Source organism: Sorex araneus, chromosome 3, assembly GCF_027595985.1.
Source record: "Sorex araneus isolate mSorAra2 chromosome 3, mSorAra2.pri, whole genome shotgun sequence".
Taxonomy (NCBI): Eukaryota; Metazoa; Chordata; class Mammalia; order Eulipotyphla; family Soricidae; genus Sorex; species Sorex araneus.
This window is the reverse complement of record NC_073304.1, coordinates 117,051,990-117,068,285: the sequence shown is the minus strand read 5'-3', so window position 1 is coordinate 117,068,285 and position 16,296 is coordinate 117,051,990. Positions and strand designations below refer to the sequence as shown.

General features: G+C 44.1%; 1 protein-coding gene across 3 annotated transcripts in view; it reads left to right on the top strand.

The window, feature by feature from the left end:
* The window catches only part of ADK (adenosine kinase), a 481,956-nt gene that overhangs the window by 61,100 nt on the left and 404,560 nt on the right, over positions 1-16,296 (top strand). For all 3 annotated transcript variants that reach the window (XM_055133311.1, XM_055133313.1, XM_055133312.1), the window contains one exon: positions 6,256-6,330. In XM_055133311.1, coding sequence (XP_054989286.1) covers positions 6,256-6,330 — 75 coding nt within the window. The remainder of the gene's footprint in view (positions 1-6,255; positions 6,331-16,296) is intronic.

Here is a 16,296-nt window from a genome sequence, read left to right as displayed (position 1 = left end):
CCCTAACACAAGCAAACAAAACCTAGTTTCAAGCTGGACTAAGTACAGTTTGTAATCTGCTTGTAAATGAAAGGTTCAAGGAATCAGTTGGTGGTCAGCGGAACCTAAACGAAGCTCACAACTTCATGAAGAAACCAGTTTTTTTGAGAATATCCTTTCTGATTTCAGTGATGTCAAGTTTATCCTAAAATAGTGAACTTGGGATTTTGAGGCGCTTTCCAGAACCTCTGCATTTATACCTCCAAGGAAAGAAGATGTTTGCATATTTAGGATTCTTTAAAAAATCCTTTGTTCTTTCGGGTTTGATGGATTCACTTACATGCTCTGAGCTGCAGTCACTAAGGATAGAGAGATGCCTTGTGTTTGGGTCTTGTGCCCCAAGGTCAAAGGGCACCTCCTTCCTCTCCTAGAACTTGGGTAGATCAATTCCAGCCGTGTCTCATTTATTTATTTATTTTGCTTTTGGGGTCACACCTGGAGATGCACAGGGGTTATTCCTGGCTCATGCACTCAGGAATTACTCCTGATAGTGCTTGGGGGACCATATGGGATGCTGGGAATCGAACCCGGGTTGGCCGTGTGCAAGGCAAATGCCCTACCCACTGTGCTATCACTCCAGCCCCTCAGCCATGTCTCCTGACTGAAAATTTAGGGTGAAAGAAAGAGTGATAAGGAACAAGTGACAAGCTTACAGTTCAATGTTTCTAAGAGTGGCTTCAGTATCATCTATTTTATGAATAGTAATTAATAATGTTGTAGCAGACAGGCACAAGCTCTCAGGTTCTTGCCCTCCAGCAGAATCATTTGAAAGCGAGGGACTGGGGACCAAGGCAAGGAGTTCAGAAAAGATTTTATTTTGGAGAAGGGAAAAGAAGGGGAAAGAGGCAGGGGAGCCTATGGAGGGGTTTGTAAGCAGGATTCCAAAGAAGGGGAGAGACCCTTCTCCAAGGGTGGCTGGGTGAGCATCTTTTATTGCCATGACAGCAGGTGGGCAGTCAAGCAGACTGGGGTGTGGAGATGTGGGCTCCTGGCAGGGCAGGTGCCCTCCCTGCTGTTGGCCCAGGGCTCAGTCTCTGCTCTCCTGTCTGGTTGTCCTGGGCCCACTCAGCATCCAGAGCATTCCTTTCTCCCAGGTCATTCCTCACTTCTCTCACCCTGCCTCACTTTCCCTGTCCCTCCAACATGTCCCTAGAAAGGAACAGTCTTGAGTACGTGGATGTTGGAACATTGTATCACTGAAACCCAATCATGAACAACTTTGTAGCTGTGTATCTCACTATGATTTAATAATAAAAATAATAACAGTAATAAATTTTTCCCAGTAATCCCTCCCTCATTCCTCCCTCCCTCCCTTCCTTCCTTCCTTCCTTCCTTCTTTCCCCTCAGGGCCTTACAATTATAGGGCAAATAGAAATAACCCTTGAGCCATACTCCCCTCAGTCATTATAGTAATGCAATCAAAATTGCTTTCTTATCTTCCATTTGAGCAATTGAGATCCAGCTGACTCTGTTCTTCCTGGGAATGTATACTTGCTCATTTACATTTAGGAAAAATAATTACTAGGTAAATATTGCCTTGAGTGCATCTGCCCTCCAGCTCTGTTGCATGCCCAGCTGCAGTTGGATCTCTGGGGTTGGAGCACTGCCAGGAGTGATCTTTGAGTATGAAACCAGGGAGAGCTTTAGACACTACTGGTGTGGCCCCCAAACAGAAGCAGAAACCCCCAAAGAAAGTGAGCTTTAACATGGTTCCTGGGGGGGCCGGAGAGATGAGCATACGGGTTGTGGGGGGTGGGGAAACAGCACTTGATTGCATGCAGGTAACACCAGCTACCTCAGTACCATAGAGGCACCTCCAGGAGCAGTCTCTGAGCACTGAGCTGGGAATGGCTCCTGAGTATCCCTGGGTGCTCCACTCCCCCACTGCAGGTGGCAGCCAGCGGAGAGAGCAGCCTGGCCTGTGGAGCGGCGTGCTCATCTCTCCTGCTGCTTTGATGGTTGGAAACCCAGGCCCAGGAAGGGTTCACTTACTTCGTAAAACTATATTGATTTTATTTTATTTGGGGGCTTTGAGGTGCTTGGGGGTTCTTTTTTTTTTTTTTTTTGGGGGGGGGGTTCTTTTTGATACTCAGGGGCCATTGTGTGTTCACAAAAGAGGCAGCTCTCTCTCCCTCTGCCTGCCATCGTCTCAAGCTGCTTCCCCCACCCCAGGGAGGCTGCTGGAGATGGGCAGGCAAAGGAAGGAATGGTGCCAGGCTGGTCGTATCAGTTGCAGTTTATTCCAATCTTCGTTCCCTTCTGCTACTCTCTCTCCAGATCTTATAGTCTTAGTTTATATAGCAATTACATAGGGCAGTAACATAAAGGTGGGTCGGAACATTACAAATCAACAAAGAGGTAAGACCACTCCTCAAGGACAAAATCTCTTCTAAGGAGATTACTAAGAGATCTGTTCAAGGGTGGGATCCAAACAAGGGTGTGTTGCTTTCTTGTTTCCTCAGCTAGTAATTCACTTAAATAGTTGTAGTAAATCTACTTCAGATATTTCTAGCAATGTCATTCTGTATGAGCACGGTAAGAGATATAACCTTAAAGTTTGGTTCTTCCTGAGGACATCTCACTATACATTCCAAACCACAGTCCTCAGGCCAGGTTAGTCTTCCTAACCCCAGCAGGGTCCTAATCTCATCTTTACCTTTGGATCATGACAGCATTTATCCATGACCATGCCCTCAACTTACAAAAGGTGATTAACTGGTTGGGAAGGAGAATGCAGAGAAGAGTTTACAGATAAACAAAGGAATGGGAGTGTCTTGGGAGCACTGTGATGGGTGTAACCCGATAAACCTAAGTTCTCTGCAGCAAGGCTGAAAGGACAAACCCAGTGTTCTCCTACAGACCATATTGGTGCCTCTTGAGGGTTGAAATCTGTGAGTTCACAAAATAAATTGTGGGGGCTGCTGCTGTGGCGACACCCGTGCATTCTGTGGCCCAGAGCTGCCTCCCCACCGCCCCAGCAGGGAGATAGAGAGGCGGGGAGCCGGGGAGACGGACCACAGCCTGAGGGTGAAAATGGCCCCCTTAATGCAGAGATGCTAGCATCCTTGGACCTCTGAAGGGGGCCTTGAGGTAAGGACAGGCATGATTGATCATTTACTAGGTAAGAGTGAAAATTTACATAGATCTTTTACATAGGTAAAACATAGGACATTCTCTTTTGGGGAGACACTCTGTCTCCCAGGGACTTCTACATTGCTTCTACATATAACTAGAGGAAAAGACTTCTACGTTCTTTTCCTCTAGTTGTATAAGTTATCACTACTTGCAGTTGTTTGGATAAGCACAGTGAAAGACAGATGTGCCAACACTTAGTCTCTGGGCTCCGAGAGCAAGCAAGACTTTTACTACATATCCCATTCTAAGTCTTCAGGCCAGTTCAGCTTGTCCTTCCCCGTGGGGGTCCTGTCTCTTAAGTTGTAACAGCTTGCATCCAGGCCATGCATTTATGCTTTCTAGACTGTCCCATTTCGATGCCCAGGTAGCTTTCCCAGGTGCATCCCAGTCCCACAGCGTGATCTCCCTTTTGGGGTGCTAGGGACTACAGCAACTGAAGCCTGAGTCCAGTAATTATGACCGAATAATTATGTCCAGGAGTAGATACATCTCAGAGTCAGTCAACTCCCAAATGTTCGGAGCATAGTCTTAATGATCTTTCTATGTTTAGCCAAAGAACATTGCTCTATAGTAAAATATGAAAAGGCTATAGGGGAAATAGAAAAGCAGGTACCAATACACAGCATTTCACATACAAAGCACAGAATTACCAGAAGGTTTTGGCTTATCAGTAATCAAGACTGATGGGAACTGTGACAATGAGAGGTAAAATACAAAGGAAAGGTTAAAGATAAACTTTAAGTTTATGAGAGCAAGTGCATGGTAAGCTTCCCTGGGAGGAGAGAAAGGGGCAGTTTGCTGATGAAGCCTGAACATTTGGGGGTTAATATCCAGCCAAGCCCTACTCTCCTGCACACGAAGCTTGTGCTCCTGCCCTTGAGGTGCTGCCGAGGCACATCTTGACCAGAGTTTCAAATGGTAAGGGTCATATGGGGCCTGTTGGAGATATACAAAGGGTAGATTTCTTTTTTAAAAAGTGTCTTGGTGCCAGAGAGATGGTACAGTGGGTAGGGCACCTGCCTTAGACATATGTTCCCCTGAGTCACACCTGGAGTGATCCCTCACCTCTGCTGGGTGTGTCCCTCAAACCAAGAAAATATAAAAAAAGAAAAGAAAAATATGGCAATATTTTAAAACCAAATGAGGCAAGCCAGTGGTGGTGGAGAGGTTGCTCATTGAACTGAGCACTTAAAAAACATGTCAAAGGGCCAGAGAGGTAGTAAACCTTTGGCTGACCCTGGTTCGATCCCTTGCATCTCATATGTTTCCAGTAACCGCCAGATGGGATTCTTGTGTGCAGAGCCAGGAATAATCCCTGAGTACTGCTGGTTGTGGTTCGAAAACAACCAAACTAAAAAACATGTTAAAGGGGAGAATGAAAAGTAGTCACAGAACAGCCCAATAATTCCTTGTTATTGTAGAGGAGTGTTGGGTGGTCCTTGGTGGTCTGGATCCTTCCTTGGGACCATATTCGGTGCTGGAGATTGAAGTGCGGTTGGCACAGGCCGTGCAAATGGCTAACCCCCTGGATGGTCTCTCTGGGTCACTTCCCCTCCTTCATGTTTTTTTTTTTTTCGAAAATACGTTCTAGAAGGTTTTATCTATGAGCTGAGCTAACATGAGGTGGGGGGCGGGGTGGGAGGGTCCTTGGAATGATGCATGCTTGAAGAGTGTGGTTAACAGTGTTGTAAAATCCAGTACCTCAATGAAAAAGGCCTTGCCGTTGTTGTGGTAACTAGGCCCGTGCATTCTGGGTCGCGGTGCTGGCTCAGTCACATGAGCGTGCTTGAGCTGTGGTTCCAGATTCATCAGGAGCTGGCAGTGGGAGTGGAATTGCACTCTGGTTGCCTCTTTTTTTTTTTTTTTTGCTTTTTGGGTCACACCTGGCGATGCACAGGGGTTACTCCTGGCTCTGCACTCAGGAATTACCCCTGGCCATGCTCAGGGGACCATATGGGATGCTGGGATTTGAACCCGGGTTGGCCGCGTGCAAGGCAAACGCCCTACCCGCTGTGCTATCTCTCCAGCCCCCTCTGGTTGCCTCTTGATCCTTCATCCTCTAAGCCTCTTTGTATTTTTTTTTTTTTTTGCATTTTTTTGGGATCATATCCAGCAATGCTCAAGGGCTACTCCTGACTGCACTCAGTAATTGCTCCTGGTGGAGCTCAGAGAACCATATGGGATACTGGGGATCGCACCTGAGTTGGCAGCCTGTAAGGCAGTTGCTTTACCCACTGTGTTATCTTTTCACCTCCTGAGATGCCATCCACTTCCCCCCTCGCATGTTGGTAGTTGCTGTTCTTTGGTTTGGAGCCACACCCATTTGCGTTCAGTGCTTACTTCTGGCTCTGTGCTCAAGGATCACTCCTGGTGGTGCTCAGGGGACCATGTGGAATGCCTGTGGTCAAAGCCCTGCTCTATCCTATAATCTCTGCAGCCCCTGGTTTTTGTTTTCTAATTGGCCATTGGAGCAGGGGGCAGCCAGGTGTGTAGGTGTGCACAACTGGGAGTAGCCCCAGGGGGCGCCAGCACTGTGGCTGTTACAAGATAACCACAGGTCGGGGTTGGGGGTGTCTGGAGAGGTAGTAGCAGTTAAGGTGATGCTCTGCAGTGTAACTGACCTTTGTCACCCCCAGCACTCAGTCATCCCCAGCCACCAGCAGGAGGCACTCCTGAGCACAGCCAGGAGTAGTCCCTGGGGTGGGAGCTGGAAAAATTAAGAATGGAAAAAAAAGAATATTAAAATAATTAGCTATAGTCCGTTGACTGTTGAATTTTAAGAATCATGTGATCAGATTTCTTTTTTGGATTGTTTTTTGAGCCACTCTGGCATTGCTCAGGTTTGTCCTTGTGTCCTATATCCCTGGCCCTGCTATTTTTAATCTAGTTCAGTTTAAAAGTCATCCTACTTTACAGATGGCTTTGTGCATCTTACAGGTTTTGGACAAGCAAGAGATTTAGTGAACTAAATGTTAGCTTTAATTTTTACCTGAAGATATTTATATTTGTGTGCCTTTTGCACATCACTTTATATTCTAAAGTATTTCTAACCTGAGTTTGTATTGTATTTCTGTTTTTTAGTGAAAATGTCCTTTTTGGCATGGGAAATCCACTTCTTGACATCACTGCTATAGTAGACAAGGATTTTCTTGACAAGTAAGTATAAATTTACTGTATATACTATTTAAGTTGAAAAAAACTTTGAAAATTTATGATTTATTGAGCATTTTCCTGGAAAATTTTGGTAGTTATTTATTTTCATTTAAGTTTTTATTCTGTGAGGCAGAGAAATAATGATTTGCCTAATGATTTGATTTTCAAATTATGGTTTGTTGTTAGTAAACTATATCTAATCTGTTATGTTACTTGCTGAACTCTTTCTCTGGCCCCTGGGCTTTGAGTTCTTGAGTAAGCCTGATCTTAGAGATTTTTCCATCACTTTTTTGATGAATATAAAAATTTTGTTTGAAAATTTTTTGGGGGGGAAGGAGGGAGTACAAGCCTGACAGTGGTAAGTGGATGTTCCTTAGTCTGAGCTCAGGGTTCTCTCCTGGCTGGTGCTGTCCATGGACTCTCCATGGAGCCAGACTAAGCTGAGGTCGGCTGTGTGTGCCAAGCAAGTGCCATAACCCCATGCTGTCACTCCAACAGCCTTTCGTTCTCTTTTGCATAGTTACGTCATGTTGCCCCAGATATGTAACCAGAGGCATGGATGTGGTTGTGGTGTTTCAGAGATTATGCTATTAAGGATTTTGGCTTCCAAAATTTGGGCTCTGGTGGTCTTCTCCCTCTCCCCGATCTCTGTCTTCTTGCCTCTCCCTCTTTCCTCCTGTCTCTCCCTCCCTCAAGTTCCCTCATGCTCCCTCACACTCTCCCCTCACGTGTCCTCTAGCCTCTCTCCTTGGGCCTCCCGTCTTCTCTCCCCTCTCCCATTACTCATTCCAGGGAAGGTAGGCTGTGTTGTGGGCACTCAGGCCCCCCTCTGGGTCTAAGTGGCTGGCGGACTGCTAATCAGAGACCTGCCGGCAACCCTGGCAGTGAGGGAGGAAGCGATTCTCTGCTCCCTTCTGAGCCCCGAGGTGCTGGCAGCTCTCCCAAGTGGACGTCTTGCAACCTCAGGAGTGACTGAGGCAGAATCAGGCAACTTGACCACTTTTTGATTTCTGACCCCCGGGAACTGTGAGGTGATGGTTTGTTCTAACCTGCTAGCTTTGGGATAAATAAATGTAGCCAAAGAGCACCAAGACAGAAATGTGTTTCTCCCCAACCCCCCGTCCCTGTGCCCTGCTCTATAAACCTCACTGGAATTTTGATACACTGGGGCTTACTTTGTTGGCTGGTGGAACTTTATTTTGGTTTCATCATGCTAAAGCCTGTTTTGTTTTTCCATTTGGAGGTAACTCCTAAAATTAGTATGTGGAAATCCATCATCTTAGTCTTTAGTCTTAGAAAGTTCAGCTTCTTTCCTGTCAGTCCAAGCCTGGCTTTATTCTTAGATCTGCCCAAGACAGGCGGTTTTGAAGCCCCGTAATTAAGTAGGCAGTGCATTCTTCCTGCCCGACTTTCCTTGTGTGCCTGTTTTTTTTGCTTTTTGGGTTACACCTGGCGATGCACAGGGGTTACTCCTGGCTCTACACTCAGGAATTACTCCTGGCGGTGTTCAGGGGACCATATGGGATGTTGGGAATCAAACCCGGATCGGATGTGTGCAAGGCAAACGCCCCACCCACTGTGCTGTCACTCTATCCCCCTATTTTTCAAGTCCAAGGCGCTTGTGTTCAGTTTCTGCTGGGCAGAAATGCCTGATTTATTCTAGAACTTTGAGTTGTGGTTGTTGCCACCCGAGTGTCCCTATTTTTAGTGCCACTTTATCTGTTTCCTCTGACGCTCCTGTAGTGCGCTCATGAGGGCATGAAACTCACAGCCACTAACCAGCCTTCAGTTGCCTCAACTCAACCAAGTTCCTGGTCTGCTCTCATTTCTTGACGTAGGACTTTGGGTTAGTTTCCAATGATTTGATGGTTCACCTGTGAACAACAGGGGGTCAAGGTTGCCCACTGACTGTGAAACTTAAATCCACCTTGACCTTAGGGTGGGCCCTCCTAATGGATGGTTCTGTGTCCACGGATACAGAATCCAACACCTGCAATACTACAGTTGGTTGAATCCATGGTAGAAAAAATATCTTCATATAAATGGGCCTGAGTTTGTGTGTGTTCACAAAATGTGGGTGCTTTGCCGGCCATAAGCCACTTCAGAGGCTGGACTCATGGAGGGAACATGGCCACCTAGCTGGTTGGTGATCAGTCGCTGTTTATTCCATTCTCCCTGTGTGCCTGTTCCAGTCTCACACTGCCCCTCATACTTTCCCCAGGCTAGTCTCCCATGACCCAGTCTTGACTTGCCTTAGTCAAGAGCCCAACCTCCAGGGTGTGGGGTAGCAATTCCCATAGGTGAGATAGCACAACCACCATTTGTAAAGCCCTTCCTTCTGGGGAAACTTCTAAGACAAGGATCTCATCCTGCAGGAGAGCTGCTCACAGGCAGAATTCCATCTAAGTGTGTACTTCTCCTTTCCTTACCCTGTAACCATTGAAACCTTAAATTTACTTTCTTAATAATCTTTCTAGTCATTTTGTATGGACATAGTTAAGAGATATGTTAATCTTATAGGGTGGCTCTCCTGGGGAAATCTCGCCAGATCCCAGAAGATGGGAGCCAAGCTGGTTGGTGATCAGTTGCCTTTATTCTTCCTCTCCCTCCATCCAGTCTCAATCACTGCCCATAACCTCCTCCTCAGCCTGCTCCCACAGCCTAGTTATTCCCGCCTCCGGGGGTTGGGAGTGGCAGTTACACACAGGTGAGGCTGCACAATCCACATATGTAAAGGCCCTTCCTGTGAAACTCTTCTAAGGTAAGACGAAGATTTGCCATTCAAGGCCAGATACCATCTAGGGGTGTGTTTCTCCTTTCCTTAGTTCAACAACCATTTAAACATTAATTTTAATTCTATTTCTTAATATTAGTAATTTTGTATGGACATAGTAAGAAATATACTAAGCTTGTAGGGTGGCTTTCTTGGGGACATCTTGCTATAGATCCCAGACTACAGTGTTCAGGCCAGATTAGTCTTTCCTAACCCTAGCGGTTACTAACCCTAACCCAGTTGTTACTCTTTGGATCATGACAGAATTTGTCCATGACTGTGCTCTTAACTTACAGTTAAGTATTATGGCTCTTGGCCTGGCCTGTTTTGATGCCAGGATAGCTCATTACAGCTTGCCCTGGGTTCATCCAGTCCCTTGTCAGGAACCTGCTTTTGGGGGCTAGGAACTAAGGGCAACTGAGGCCTAAGTCGAGAAAACAGATGCCTAAGAGTAAATATTATTCGGCGTCGACTCTCAAGTTACAAAAGCATAGCAGTAACTGTTTTCCTGTGTCTATACAAAAAAGGACATTGCTCTAAAGTGAGCTATGCAAAGAATGTAAGGGAAGGAGAAAAGCAATATTTCACTTACAAATACAAAATCAGAGCTTTCTGAGGAATTCAACTTTACGAGTCATGAGTACTGTCTGGGGAAATGAGTGATTAACTGGTTGTGGAAGAGAGTACAGAGAAGTTAAAGATAAACACAGAGGAATGTGAGCGCCTCAGGAGCACTGTGATGGGTGCTCAACAAACCCAAGCTCCATGTGGCCAGGGAGAAAGGACAAACCAATGTTATCCTACAGCAAAGGGCATAAGGGAAAGAGAAAAGTAGTATTTCACTTACAAATACAAAACTCGAGTCCTTAGAAGGATCTGACCTTCTGATGTGGGCATATAGGCGGTTAATAGAGAGGGGAAGCAGAACAGAGAAGTTAAAGATAAACACTGAGGAATGGAGCCTGGGAGCACTGTGATAGGGGTAACCCAATAAACCTAAGTGTGTAATCACAAAAAAGAAATGATCCTCGGGTAGCTGCTGCTGCTGCTGGAGACCAGTGTGCGTTCGGTAGCCCTGAGCCACCTCCCTGCCTCCCCATCTCCCCAGGGTCCCCCAACAGAGACACAGACAGGGAGATGGGGAGACCGGGGACCACAGTCTGATGGTGAAAATGGCCTGTTTAATGCAGAGTTGCTAGCATACTTATAGAACATCTGAAAGGGGTTGAGGTAAGGACCAGTATGATAGTCATTTACATAGATAAACAGTTGGTAGAGGAAATTCTTTTAGGGAGATCAACTCAAGGAGACACACTGTCTCCCAGGGGCAACTATTGCTTTTATGTTTCCCTCTAATTGTATAAGTTATCGATACTAGCAGTTGTTTGGATAAACACAGTAAGAGACAAAGATCCCAACACTTAGTTCTCTGGGCTGAGAGCAAATAAGGCTTTAAACACTTGGTTCTGGTCTCTGAGTGCAAGCAAGGCTTTTACCGTAAATCCCAGACTAAGTCCTCAGGCCAGTTCAGCTAGTTCTTCCCCAGGGGGGTACCCTCTCCAAAGTTGTAACAGTTTGCATGAAAACCATGCATTTATGCTTTCTAGAATGTCCCATTTTGCTGCCGGGTAGTTTTTCCACTAGCCCCAGGTCCATCCCAGTCCCACGGCTGGACCTCCCATCTGAGGTGTCAGGAACTACCGAAACTGAAGCCTAAGTCAAGTAGTTATGATCAAGTAATTATGCCCAGGAGCAGATATATTTCAGAGTCAATCAACTCCCAAATATTAGGAGCATAGCATAAATGGTCTTTCTGTGTTTAACCAAAGAACATTGCTCTATGGTAACATATAAAAAGGTTATAGGGAAACAGAAAAGCAAGTACAAATATACAGCACTTCAAATATAAAGCAGTATCAATTCAAGTTCAGAATTACCAGAAAGTTTTATTTTACAAGATTAACATGGGAGACTGTGACAATGCCAGGTAAAATACAAGGGAAAGATTACAAATAAACTTGTAACTAAGTTAGGGATGCTAGCAAGGGCAATATAAATTCCTCTAGGAGGAGGAAAGGAGACAATAAAGCCTAAAGCACTTAGGGTTAATATCCAACACAAAGGGGAGGTTGAAGATAGACTTTGACTAAATTAAGGATCTTAGCAAGGGCATGGTAAGCTTCTCTGGGAGGAGGAAAGGGGCAATTCACTGATAAAGACTAAAGCACTTAGGGTTGATATCCAACACCTAAGCTCCCTGAGGCAGGGGTTATCCTACATGTGTTGATTAAGGGTCCACTATATTCTGAAATGTTCAGTATATCTAACAGGATCACCATAGTTTGCTAGATTTCTGATTTTGTTTTTATTATATTTTTCTTATTAAACAATGTGTTATTTACAGTTTGAAAAGCCACAGAGAAAAACATTTGTAATGCTTTATTTTTGAGATGTTTCCAATTCTTTTTCATGTTGATACATAAATAATTTTATTTATTTTTTTGTTGAAGTAGTATTAGCCTGCAGGATCTGTTTCAGGTGTATAGTTTCTCAGCTGCAAGATGAGAAAGTGTACATTACACCGCATGGGGATTACATGTGGATGACACCATATGGCCACTACCAAGTGTCCAGTCGTTACTAATTCTTTTTATTTATTTATTTATTTGTTTGTCATTTTGGGTCACACCTGGCACTGCTCAAGGTTTACTCCTGGCTCTACTTGCAGGAATTTCTCTTGGTGGTGCTCTGGGGACCATATGGGATACTGGGGATCGAACTTGGGATGGCCACACGCAAGGCCAACACCCTACCAGCTGTACTATTGATCCAGCCCCCAGTCATTACTAATTAGTCCCTTCTTTTTGCATCACACCTAGCAATGCTCAAGGCTTACTCCTGGCTCTGTGTTCAGAGGTTTCCTGGCAGGGACTAGACTGGGTGCCAGGGATCAACCTTGCATTGGCTGTGTGCAAGGCAAGTGCCTTGCCCATTGTACTATCTCTCTTTCCTGCTGGTGCTCTTATATCTACCACCCACTTCCTTTCTCCTATCACAATTAGTGCTCCAGGTTTTATTTTTGCTCATTTGCTTTGTTTCTTTTTATTTCACAAATGAGTATTTGACTTAGTTAACCATTCCTTCACTGATGGCAAAATACCATTTTTTTGTGGTTAAGTAGTATTCCATTATGCATATGCATTCCTTTTTTTTTGGGGGGGGGGGTCATACCTGGCTGTGTTCTGGGTTAACTCGTGACAGTGCTCAGAGGACCAGGTGGGCTGGGGATTGAGCCAGCACTGCCACATGGAAGGCACTTGCCTACCCCCCATACTGTCTATCTGGCCCCATGTATACATATACACACATATTTGTGTATATGTATATGTGTGTGTATATTTCTTTTTTTTTTTTTAACTCAATCATCTATCATTGGGCATTTGGGTTGTTTCCATATCATTTTTTTTTGTGAATAGGCTGTAATTAACAATAGGCATACACACATTTTAAAAATGAGTGTTTTGTGGGGCTGGAGCAAAAGCACATATATTTCTTGCCTTGCAGCCGGCCAAACTGGGTTCAATTCCCAGCATCCCATATGGTCCCCTGAGCACCGCCAGGGGTGATTCCTGAGTGCAGAGCCAGGGGTAGCCCCTGTGCATAGCTAGGTGTGACCCAAAAAGCAAAAAAGAAAGAAAAAAAATGAGTGTTTTGTGTTCTCTGAGGCAATTCCTAATTCCTAGGAAGCAAGTTTCAGATCATATGGGGTATTTTTTAAAATTATGATGGAAAAAGATTGTTCTTCCATAGCTCACAGAAAGAAAAGGCCTGATAAAGGGAACTCTCCTGGACCGAAGTTTGTTCTCTGTATCTATACTTGGCTTTCTGAATTCGTGTCAGTGGGATCAGGTGGTATTCACTTAGCATCTTGCCCTCATCGTGTCATGTCACCAGAGGCAGGATATTTTTTTCTCCTCTCCTCCCAGTTTCTATTTCCCCACTTTGATGTTGTTCCCAGGCCTGGACTCACATGCACACCTGTTTGCAGTGCTCCTGGTTTGGTTGTGCCTGCCGGGGAGGATGGGGGAAGGATGGGGTGGGGCTGCACATTGCAGTGCTCCTGCCCTTGCAGATCTGTGTTGCTGTCGCACTTCATGCTTCACAGTTAGTGTCTGCTCATTGTGCCTGCACGCCTGTGTTAGCTGCAGCGCCCATTGTGGTCTCAACCCTTTCACTTCCAGCACGTGTACAGACCTGGCTGCAGGGCAGCTGGGCATGGCTTCCTGCCCCGGGATCACAGACAGTCACGCTGCCTGGCAGAGACCCCAGAGCCCTTGACACTGATTGGGGCTTGAGGCAGCAGCTGGGATTGAAGCCGCAGCCTTACGCTTTCAAGACAGGCATTCTACGCCGTCCTGCTAGTGTATCATCGACCTAGCACATTCTCAGCTGAATGGCTGAGTGGCATTCTTTTGGCTGTCTACTCCACTTTTTTTTCATGCATCCATCCGTGGCCATTTTGGTTTTTGTAGTTTCACGCTTAGTATAAATAACTTAGCAGTAAGTATGGGTGTGCTTGCATATTTTCAAGCTATTAGTTTAATTTCTTCTTTCGATAGATGGCCCGCGGTAGAAGGCTACTATATGCAGTCGTTGCACTTTTTATTATTTGAGGAAGCTGAATTCTCTTTTTCTCCATGGGTGCCCCAATTTACCTTCCCACAGTTCTCATTTTGCTAATCGGTTTCCAGATGCTTTACCTTTCTGTTGTCCCTCATTTTCTTCCTTCAGTGCTAGGTTGTTTTCTTCAGCAGTATTCCACAATTTCTTTAATATTATCTTTTAGGTATCTACCATTAAGTTTTTGCTTTGCTTATTATGAGGCCTGAATATAACAACTTAAATTTATATCAGTTTACTGTAAACTGATTTAGTTTGGGCACATTCTAAAGGTGTCCATTTCAATTTCCTTGTCCACATTTGTTTTTTTATGTGATATTTTGCATCTTATATTTTTTACCCCCTGACCAATTTATGGATAGTTTCTTTGTACTACTTTTTTCTTCTGACTTTCATATTTCCTTTTACAAGATTAATCCTCTACTGTTACTATGTATTTCCCTTTGTCAGTGTTTCCTTACCAGATTTCTTTTCTTTCCATCTCAACAAAATCCCTTTAACAGTTAGTTCTTAAAGGCTGATTTAGTGGTGATAGGCTCCTTTAGATTTTTCTTGTTTTAAAATTTCACCTTTCTTCCAATTTTGAATAATACGTTTTCGGGAAGAGTTCTTGTTTGATACCAAGAATAGATTGGAACTTTCACTTTTTTTTTTTTTTCTTTTTGGGTCACACCCGGCGTTGCACAGGGGTTTCTCCTGGCTCATGCACTCAGGAATTACTCCTGGCAGTTCTCAGGGGACTATATGGGATGCTGGGAATCAAACTCGGGTCGGCCTCGTGCAAGGCAAACACCCTACCCGCTGTGCTATTGCTCCAGCCCTCGTGAACTTTTACATTTTTTTTTTTTTTATTGAATAGCTTCATTTATTCAGAATTATCCATGTACAGCATGAAGCGCCTCATGAGGGCCCCCAATGGGAGAGTGAACATCAAGCAGTCCTGGCAAATGATAGTAAAGGAAAACAAATAAAATAAAGGAAACTAATAAATAGAGGACAGAGAATCCAAGTAGGCTAATAGTGAATGATAAATGGTCTACATATTTCGAATTCTGATTCATGATTCATAATTCTCCAACAACAATCTACAAAATAGATACACTGAAATAGCCTTTTAGCACCCTCTATGAATTAGAAAATGTATATCAGAGCAACCTACAAATCAGACCCATCTCTATCTTCTAGTAGTTTGTAGTACAGAGGAAACCTCAACAAATTTGATACTGAAAATGGGTAGCAAGGTGAGAAAAAAATTTTTTTTTGCTTTTTGGGTCATACTCTGTGATGCACAGGGGTTACTCTTGGCTGTGCACTCAAGAATTACTCCTGGCAGTGCTCAGGGGACCAAATGGGATGCTGGGAATCGAATCCGTGTCGGCCACATGCAAGGCAAATGCCCTACCCACTGTGCTATTGCTCCAGCCATGGAAAAAGTTTTTTTCAGTGCAATTAAGCTTCGAAAAAAAGACCCAATACTTCTTTGTTTGGTGGAAAAGGGGTGTGATTTGTGGAACTGGAATGTAGCTTGGTGGTACAGCACATGCTTCATATGTAAGTAGTCTTGGGTTTATTCCCCAAGCTACCCCTTACCCTGAAAAATGTAATATGGTTTCAGCTCTCAAGTTGACTATACCAAGGATTCAAGGAGATTATATAACAAAGATTATCACACCAAATAAAACTTTTACATTTTTAATTGTAATTTCTACTCAGCCTGCTTTCAAATTGTACTTGAAGCTTACCTTTTAGTTCATAACATGATTTTTGGAATTTAGGTTTGTGCTTTTTTATGTTTTTACTTTTATGGTGTTTTAATTTCCTTGTAGGTAACCATCCTTAAATGTGGTACTTTGGAAATACAAGTCCCTTAGAGTGACATGCTACCTTTCTCAAATGATGCTTTTTTTCCTAATTTGCAATTTAGATCATGTTTCATTTTAAAATTTAGAATATTATTCTTTTAGTCAGCTAGAAATATATTTAATAACTCGATTATTTTAGTGACCTTTCATCACTGTATCACTGTCATCCCGTTGTTAGTTGATTTATTCAAGCGGGCACCAGTAATGTCTATTCCTCCCAGCCCTGAGATTTTAGCAATCTCTCCTTGTCTTTCCCAGCGATTGGAGGCTCTTTCAGGGTCAGGGGAATGAGACCTATTGTTACTATTTTTGGCATATCGAATATGCCATGGGTAGTTTGCCAGGCTCTGCCTGTGCGGGTGGGATACCCTTAGTGGCTGGCTGGGTTCTCTGAGAGGTATATTCCCAGAATTGGAAAAGTAGTTATTTATAGTGCAGAGTTTTTATAAAAGTGCATTTCTTGAAGCTTAGGAATAAAGAAATATGCACATATGTATTAGCACTATATTTAACTAGATTTCATTTCTATCCTTCTCTTGTAGTCCACAACCATGAGTATAATCACTGTCACTGATTTGTGTTGGTCTTCTTGTGCGTTATTACATATGAGAGAGGTTTGGGTACCACCTGAACTTGCAGATGGTATCAGAATGC